This window comes from Electrophorus electricus, chromosome 2 (genome assembly GCF_013358815.1).
Source record: "Electrophorus electricus isolate fEleEle1 chromosome 2, fEleEle1.pri, whole genome shotgun sequence".
NCBI lineage: Eukaryota > Metazoa > Chordata > Actinopteri > Gymnotiformes > Gymnotidae > Electrophorus > Electrophorus electricus.
This window is the reverse complement of record NC_049536.1, coordinates 32,886,923-32,896,543: the sequence shown is the minus strand read 5'-3', so window position 1 is coordinate 32,896,543 and position 9,621 is coordinate 32,886,923. Positions and strand designations below refer to the sequence as shown.

The following is a 9,621-nucleotide window of genomic DNA, read 5'->3' as shown; positions in this document are numbered from 1 at the left end:
AAATGCAAATAATTCTTCTGTGGAATACCAGATTGTGTTGGAACTTTGTTTCTTTGGCTGGCATTTCTGAACCAGGACCTGCTTTAATGCCATTCTCTAAGTGCCAGCCTTGGGTAATGCTCTCTCTGTTCAATTAATCCATAAAATCAGGCGCCCCCTTGTGGTAGCTATGTATCTTATCTAAGCACAGTATGCGACGACGTACATTAGTTTTTGCTGGTAGCAAGATTTTCTTGCACATGATATTACAATAGCCAGCACAAGTTTGAAGTAATGAAAATGGCTTTATTAAGAGAGTGAAATGGTGGAAGATTTTGAAAAAGGAGGGCAGTTCAAGTTCTACAATGTCATCATGATTTTGAAACTGAACATGTCCTAAAAAATGCTAATGTTTTGAGTGGCATTTATGCTCTGTAGCACACGACTGTCTGTAGAAAAAGTGGGACCAGAGGAGTCTGTGATTTTGCAGTAGAACATCTCTGCTCCATGTGAGCAGTCTTGAGCATAGAGTGCTGTCATAACCAAACCAATGATCATTACACAGACCCCAATGGTGAGAATAAGGCCTGGAATTAGCCTCTTCCTCTGAAACCAATTCCCACCGGAGAGTTTCAGGAAACAGGCCGAAGGGATGATGAAGATCAATGGGGTGGCACTCACAACTCCCTGGAAATGCAGAACGTGTGTGCAGATATCAGAGAGCAGTGCAAAGGAATGATAATGACTGGCAGGTGAAGTAATAAAAACATTCAGCTTGTGACGTGCTTTTAAAATAATTACAATATTTAACAGTTTCAGCATGTGTTATATGCTAACTCCTATAAAGAGGTGTATGTACTATGCAAAACTTACATTCAATTCCAGCACAACACCCAGACAGTCATAAAAGAGTGATATTGCAGTAACTGCTGATATTATCGCCAAGGTAACTATGATGTGGACAGTGTTACTAAGTGCCCCATTGTAAAAAACATTTGACACCACCTGAAAGACAAAACAAAGGAAAGAACCCGCATATGAGGATTAGCGTAATTGTCCACTAAGTACAGCAGCTAGCATGTAATTGTGCATTCTGAAATAAAAGTGTTGCAACCCACACAGAGCACAGACACTCTTAAGGAAGCAGAGATGCTCGAGGGCCATTGCAGATATTGCACAGTAAATCCAGGCTGCCATGCTCAATCCGAAATCTCTGCCAGCAATCATCATCCCTCGTGGGTTTAAAGCAAGTGCACTTGACCTTCTTACGATAAGATTTGGCTATATAAAAATTCAACAGGGAGCTATAAATGCTCTTACAGTAATGACCATAGATAAACATTTCTGCTCTGTTAAGCTATAGTGAATGTGAGTATAGAGAACAATGCTCAAAGTGAAGATGCGGAATGCTATATTTAAAAAGGCCACTAAACGTAAAAGCAACAAAACAATTATTACCTCTCTTGTCACAAAACACTCTAATGGGAAAGTGGTGATTATACTCAGGCCATAGCAGAATCTACCAAAGGTGGCCAAGATATCATTTTTGCAGTAGTTCTCAAATATATCACCTAGGACGAGAGAACAAAAATACACGACTTGTAATCATGAACAGTCCACACTTTCTGCAACAGTAAATACATCATTAAGTATTTGGTCACACCCACTTTATTAGAAATTCCTAGTTGTAGTACAGCTACAGTCTGCTGCCCTGTGGCCTAGCACACATCCTCCAGCTACTAACCAATAATCAGTTTCTGACCACAGCACCACTGTTGACTGGTTAATTTTCTATGACAGTATCAACCCATCACCTACAACAACAAAACCTTTGTCTGATAAACTTGTACCAGCTCAATAGCCAAAAACCATCACAGCGTCCATGTCTACATAGTCCTGAGAATGATTCCCCACCCTGTATCCACATATCTGGTGAGCAATCTAACCACTACATGCCATCACATGGGCTAAATTTTGTAAATATTAATTATGTGCACATAACAGTGTCCATGGTGTAAGTTTAATTGCAAGCCAGATCTTTCTAATAAAATGGGTGCTGCGTGTATCACACATAATACTGATTCTCCTTGGCATGGTCATTTGCAGATAAGCTTGGGACATTAACTTGGAATCGTTTTAAACCCACGTACAGCCAGTAAACTGGTTTGATTTACCCTGTGTGAACCCGGTAAAAGTAGCATAGCCAGCGACAGCAAACACTGCACTGACTAAGGCAGCTGAGCCCACAGAGCCATGTGTGACGCAGGACCAGTTCCTCAGACTGGGCTCCGGCAGCGATTCGTAGATCATGAAGCTGTTGTGATGGCAGATAAAGGCTGTGAAAATGACATGCACAGTAGCACGTGTACAATGAAATTACACCATACCACTGTACCGAAAAGAGACGACTTTAAGCTAATTTTTAGATAGTACATTAGTTCAGAGCTACCTCACCAAAAGCCATGACACCAACTGCTTGAACTGCATTCCAACGGGCAAACACCCAGGCATCCTGGGAGAGGGGGCTATTGCCAACATGAATGTATGAATGAAGGCATCCCAGTCAATGAGAATAAATTGTGATTTAAATAACAGCAATGTGTCATTTGAAATATGGTAGGTGTTCACATGCACGTATAGAAAGTATTTTGCAAAAGGATAATCAAAACAATATCTTTAAAAGCATTTACACATTGTTTAAATAAATAAGCCTGACAAAGAGAAGATTGTGTGTAACAGTGGCATGTGTTTGACGGTGTCGGTGAGCGTAGAGATCCTTAGCTCAGTACATTTGTGGTCCGAGTGTTACAGCTCGTACAACTACTGTGATGACGATCGCCAGAGTCAACACCATGGACACCAGTGACACCTAACAGAAAGGCACAGAATGCCACAATTTACCATTTCACACATCTGGTCAAAGCACATTTCCATCAAATCATGAGTTTTGTTTTGGTTTTTTTGTCATATGGGTCAGATCTGTCTCCTGATTTAAACTCTACCTTTCCCAGCTGAGCTACATCTCTGTACAGTGAAAGAGGCCCGGTGAAGAAAACGGTGGAGATTACGATGACAAAGTGTCTGCTGGACAAGAAGCTTCCAGAGCCAACTGTGTTAAAAGCAGAGAAAGACAAACCCCTTTACAAGCAGGACTCAACATAACTGGATGGCAGGACTTGTGAGCACAGCAGCAACCTAACATAGAGATATTGCTTACATTATAAAATATACAAATATAAAAACCACAATATATAACATTATAAAGTGTTAGCATACCTCCTGGTATTGTCTGAAACACTTTGGTCATAGTATCTCCAGTGATGATGTTGTAGCTTATCATTGCTGGATGAAATAATACAAAAATGTTATTGTTTGTGCTGTGTGTCTATGTGTGTGTGTGTGTGTTTGTGTGTGTATGTGTGTGTGTGTGTGTGTGTATATGTGTGTGTCTCTGTGTGTGTGTATGTGTGTGTCTGTGTGTGTGTGTGTCTCTGTGTGTGTGTGTGTGTGTCTCTGTGTGTGTGTGTGTGTGTCTCTCTCTCTTTCTCTGTGTGTGTGTGTGACTATGAAAGGGTGGTAATTACCAATGAATGGATACAGAAATTGCAGTACTGACAAAATCATAAACCCCACAAAGCCGAATGTGCCGTGTACTAGGGCCTGGTAACTGTGCGTCCCTGACAACTTGCCGCCTTTTATCAACAAAATGATGGAGTAGTCTGTAGAGGAGACAAAGACTGTCATTATCACATCTGTAATCATACTTAAGTATGTCATTATAAAAATGTAGTCAAACCACCGCAATCAACAATGTGGCAACTCAAATAGTGTTTAAACATGGATTCATTTATTTATTAATTTTTTACACATTTTTGTATACACGGCATTCTATGTTAAGAGAAATGGCTGAGTATTAGATCCTGCCTGAATAAGGAAGGTAATAAAACAAAAACTGGATACCTGTAATGAGGGCAACCAGAAAAAGCAACAACATCCCCAGTGGAAGGCCAGCCTGGGCCAGGGAGAAGGGCAGGCCTAAGGCAAGAAAACGCATTTCCCCAACACATTACATATAGCCATTTCATTTAGACTCACATCGATACAGACCGACACTGAACAAATTTTTTTTTTGTTCTAATTCCTTTTATGTTTCATTATTCTGTAAAAACATATTCTGTAAAAAATATTTATTAAACAGCTGTTAACCAATCAAATTTTGAATGCCTGTAAGTCTTTTATTAAATTTAAGTAATTCTCAAAAAGGATTTAGAGTAAAGGTTGGACGAATGTGAGTATAAGATTAAAACATTGTTCATTGTAGCTTTTTGTAGAAATGCCAGCATAAATGAGTCCAACACACATTAGTGAACTATCAGTCCGTTGTGCAGAGTCACATTGTTAGCAGTCATATGATCCTGCTAAACACGTGGAGTCTGAACTCACTCTCAGACTGTCCGTTATAACCCCATAAATAGAACTTAGAAAGTTTCAGCAGTTTATGTTAACTGAAATGTTTCAATTAGATCATAAAGGAAATGGCTGCAGGTATCTTTATGGTTTAAAATGAATGTAATTTAGTTATTATTATTTAACCTGTGCTCTACGTAGGCTACAACGTTTTGCTACATTCAAAATGGTTGAATAAATGACTTATTAATATTTATATTAGAAATATATTTCTCTAACTAACAATTCAAACTTTTCACAAATTAATTAAAATGATGTATTTGAATTATCTTGGGATATGAACTTATTGTCCTAGCAAATCTAAAAATGACTATTAGAATGATGACAAAACCCACCAATAAGTCCGGATCCAATAATAGAATTAGTGAAATTAAAGTATGCATTGGCCATCGAACTCGTTCCGCACTTGACGGAGTCCTTACGAGACACGAGTAAACGACTTCTCTCACCATCTTCCTGAAAAGCAAGTTTTAAACCTGTATCACATCTCCAAATGGGAACTGAGAGATGACTGAGCTCTTCTTCTCTCGACAGCATGGCCTACCTGACTATTCCCACGCGTGCCATCTTCCATTTCAGAATCCCCCCAAAAAAAATCACCCCGTTTAATCCGTCGACTATGTTTACATTTAGGCGATCTCCAATGTGGGTGAAGACGGAAATTGCTCGATTGGGACAAATCCGCCCACAGAATTATGTTCCCTCGGGTTCCCGAAGTCATTTGTGTACAACGTTCCACAGGTTTTAACTCAGTTTTGGCACAAACAACCTTAAAATCGTTGCATGTGCTCTGGAAAAATGGTGCATAAGGACTGGAAAATGCATACAATAAACTGATTTAAACACAATAGGTCTGGCCTATATAAGTCAACATACACACACGTACGCACGCGTGTGCATTTTCAAAGTAAACATGTATAGCCTACTGCATTTTCAAAGTAAACTACTATGCAGAAAACTACTATTTGAAATGAATCCCATTCTGACCTCATGTTTTTTTTTTTTGTCAGCATATGCAATTTATTTATTTGTTTGTTTGTTTTAGGAGGCACTGAGACAATAGAACAAAACATTAGCCTAATGTGGATGTGGCCTTAAACTGAAAGGATATTTACCATAACAAGTAAGCTAAAAGAACACAGACTATGGCTAAGTATACAAAAAGTGTGTCATACAGCTTCCAGTATTTATCAGACAATAACTTACACTATATATACAGAATTAAATTGGGGGAGTGGGCGTGGTAATCTCTAGCCTGCCTACATCCTACGTCCTCTGGAGATTTCCAGGCACTGCCGCACAGAACATCATCAATGAAGTGCAAATTTACTAATACCAAACATTTGTCAACCTCAACATATCTAAACAAAATGGACACACACTTCAGACAAATCAGACTCAATAAACTTGAAATTATTCACAAGTAGGCGTAAAAAACCCCACCAAAGACAGCACAAATACCCTACATGTGTGCAACGCGCTTTATAGAGGCCGGCCAGGCAATAACACATGTACGGGGTGGTAACAGAGACGTTATTGAATTCGGCCAGCAGATGTCACTAGAAGACTTACAAACGATGCGATGATGGCGGCTGCATAAGGAAAAGTTAGCACTGACAAGAGAAGCACGTGAAATGTAGGAACAACAAGTCTGCGTTGAAGTATCTCTGACCGTGTTAGTTTAACTCACATTATAATAAGCAACCAAATCACAAGTGGAGAAATACAAAGTTAATCTCAATGGATAACATTACAGAACAGCATTATTATTATTATTATTATTTGTGCTCAGAAGGCAAAAGAAAACCCTTTAACGTGTGCTGTAGAGTGCTAAGCCCCTTCATATAGGCTATATCCTCAACGTAACTTAGATGGTAGCCTATTAATGGTATGAAGTGTCAAACCGTGCTCAACACGTGGTCTGTCTACAGTAAGGAAGCTGCGATATGAAGTCAAGCCGGATCCGTTCGTGCAAAAGCACCGCGAACATGTGAAACAACCATTATAGGTACTCTGGCGTCATCGCCTCTCTATAATGAATAACCGGAAGCGCTCGCCGCTTTGCTCTTAGGCGCTTCTCAGTGTAGTAACAAATTGATCACGGTTCACTGTATGCTTTCGGTGCCAGAAACAACCAGGAAATTGTTCATTTTTATATAGCTAAAGCTGTGTTACTTTTTTTTTCAATTTCTCGAAGAAATACGTCAATTTTCCTTGGACGTTGAGGATTAAATACGACTTCAAGGCGTTTTCCTCCGGCCGTGTAGTGCAACAGACCACCTGCTCTAGAAGATGATGGTGAGTGTGTATAAAGTGAGGATGGGTGGGACCACCAAGCATGGCTGTTGAAAGAAAACTAGGAAATATCACGCCATCCAGAATGCACTGACACAAATTTGTAGAAACTACATGACTTTACAAACACTTAAATACTAAATGTTGAGGATGTGACGAAATAATCTCATAATACGAAAAATCTAGAGAGATACAGGGAACACCGTGTCTAACCGCTTTTTTGGCATGTTGGAAAGATGTTTTTTAGTCTACACAACAATTAACGTTATTTTCCTACCATATGAATATGGTAATAAGGTTACAATCGCACAATATGTTTGGATAATGTGAGGATAGAAAGTTTGTTAATAATAAACATCATATTGTGTGGCCACCTAAGTAGCATATCGTCTTATTCTGCGTTTCTAGGTCTTCTAGTTCAATTCCATGCAAGATTTCACAGCCTGTTTGAAATTAAAAGTTTTCTTTCTGTCTTTCTTAGTCTATTATTATTCTCTATCTATCTATCTATCTATCTATCTATCTATCTATCTATCTATCTATCTATCTATCTATCTATCTATCTATCTATCTATCTATCTATCTATCTATCTCTGTGTGTGTGTGTGTCAGATGTGACTCTTCTATCTCTGTTATAAAATTTCAAATCTAGACATGCTAGCAGCCTCTAAACCTTGTGATGTGTTATTCACTTTTACAATGATTGCTTCTCTTATTATCCACTAACGAAACGTGTCTGATATATAAACAGCAAACTATTCGTAATAGCTTTTAGGGAAGGTTGGAACTATAAGGGGCGGGTTCGTCACGTCGGTTCCAATAAGATGAGCAGTTTTACAATGTTTATGGAGACATAATTCCTGTTGCGTCAATAACTTAATATCGGACACCATTATGGTGACAGTTTGTCTATGGTTTAATATTTGCAAGAGCGCCTTCCTTCTCTGACTGACGTCTGTCACAGTCCTAAGTTTTCAGGGTGGCCTATATAATATAAGTTGATTTTCCAGTGCCATTCTACCCTGCGGCCTTTTTTTTTTTATTGAGGTTCACAATGATATTTATTGAGGAAATCGTGTTTAGAAGATGGTTATCAGCCACGTCTGCATTGTGACACGGTGTACTCTTTCTTGAGGTTCGATTCAAATCGTTTAAATTCTGAACTCCTTTTCTTTAAAAAAAAAGAAAGAAAAAAAAGTGGTGTAAATAAGAATGGCGTTAGTTACCACAAAACGGGTGGAGTGTGCTGAATTCCAGGCTGTTTTGTTCCTCTGCATGAGGCTATACGTACAACATACAGGTTTTGGCGCGTTAATGAAAGGGAGTATATGACGCGCAGACTCAGTCAGATCGATTTGTGTATACTTGTGTACACTTCTGAATGAGTAGTTGGCTGACCTTTTAATTTAGCCTGCCTCTGGGTGATCTTTTAAAGCAACAAATATAACGTATGTCTTCTCAAATTGCTTAAGAGATTGAATGAGTGAGAAGAATGAAGGAATGACCGACTGATTAATGAATGAATGATTAAATGAGTTATGAGCAATAAGCAATAATTACACATCTTGATTTTTTAATGGTTTATGTCTATGGTGGGATTTTGTCTACCTTATTCTATTCTTAAAACCACACCTCTATAGAGTTTGTTCTTTGTTAGAAGACAAATTCAAAATTCAAATAAGTATAAAAAGCAATTAGATCCATTATTGAATGCAATGAGTATCAGTTTCACTCCAAAAAATGTCTCTACAGTCACAAAACGTCTCGTTTCTGGGGCCAGTGAGAAAAATATTTAGATGTGTGTGCATGTATTTCATATTTTAAGTTCAGTGGGGACCTTTGTGATAAATGTTTCAGGACCATGGACAGCACCACGCACAACCTAATGCATGTTGTCTATTGTTTCAGTGGTTTGTTTGCACTTATTTATGTGTGTTTTGCATTTTTGTTTGTATGTTTGTGTATATGCTTTGTGTGTGTGAGAGAAAGGTAGAGAGAGGGAGAGAGATGATCCTCTCCATGATCCTCTCCAGATCCTCAAAAATAGATTCCAGAGATAATAGCAAAGCCAAAAGAATACCTAATAACAACAGTTCAGTGTGCTTATATTACTAGAAGCATCACTAGAAGAACTAAAAGCGCAGTTCAGCCAAAGACCCCAAGATTTAAAATGGTGAATATGGTCACAAAAGTGATGATAAAAACACATGTAGTATATATAAATAAAAAGTGGCTTTTGGAACATACATTCTGATGGCTTTTTTTAGGTTGATTCTTGAAGTTTGAGGCATTTTTCATCTCCCTATTGATCAACTCTCCACAGCTCACATAAACAGTGAATGATAAATCAGAAATGGTGTCAGGATTTATGTGACTACCTCAAAACCTCCTGAACATATGTGATACTAAAGGCTCAGGGTTCAGTTTTTCACAATTAGGATCATATAATTAGACGTTGTGCAGTCATGCTTAGATGCTAGTTCACTTATGCCTCTTTTATGAACAAAGGTTCATTTGGGCTCTTGTCAGAACCTAATCTTATTGACAATCTTAATTAATTACCCTAATTACCCCTAATTGGATAAGATCTCTTCAGTGCTACTTTGAATCATCTTTCTTCATGCAGCCAGCTCTGTGGCCTATTTCCCAGATTAAGGATTTTGTGTGTGTGTATATATATATATATATATATATATACACACACACAGACACACACACACACACACTTGGGCGGGTTACCAGATCAGACACAGGTGAAAGACTAATGGCTAAGGGTGGTGCAAGGGAGGGGCACAGAACCAAAATATCATGTGAAGGCAGGAAAAACAAAACAGCACAAAGAGTTTGGTGCCATGGGAACTGCGGTATCTGAGAGGGAAA

At 38.6% G+C, this 9,621-nt stretch overlaps 1 protein-coding gene across 1 annotated transcript; it reads right to left on the bottom strand.

The window, feature by feature from the left end:
- Positions 1 to 375: 375 nt before the first annotated feature.
- slc38a11 (solute carrier family 38 member 11) lies at positions 376 to 5,020 on the bottom strand. Its single transcript, XM_027014794.2, has 12 exons — positions 4,991 to 5,020; positions 4,782 to 4,902; positions 3,940 to 4,014; positions 3,564 to 3,698; positions 3,256 to 3,321; positions 2,982 to 3,088; positions 2,769 to 2,848; positions 2,434 to 2,504; positions 2,154 to 2,315; positions 1,438 to 1,550; positions 853 to 984; positions 376 to 666 (listed from the first exon to the last, which is right to left on the bottom strand). The coding sequence occupies exons 1-12, from the start codon at positions 5,018 to 5,020 to the stop codon at positions 376 to 378; spliced, it is 1,383 nt and encodes a 460-aa protein (XP_026870595.2).
- Between the last annotated feature and the right edge of the window lie 4,601 nt (positions 5,021 to 9,621).

Coding starts and splice junctions, on each gene's coding strand:
- slc38a11 (XM_027014794.2), bottom strand. CDS start 5,020: ATGGAAGATGGCACGCGTGGGAATAGTCAG. Junction 3,699..3,939: donor TCTGGTTGCCCTCATTACAG/GTATCCAGTTTT, acceptor TCTCCTCTACAG/ACTACTCCATCATTTTGTTG. Junction 3,089..3,255: donor GTTTCAGACAATACCAGGAG/GTATGCTAACAC, acceptor CTTTTAACACAG/TTGGCTCTGGAAGCTTCTTG.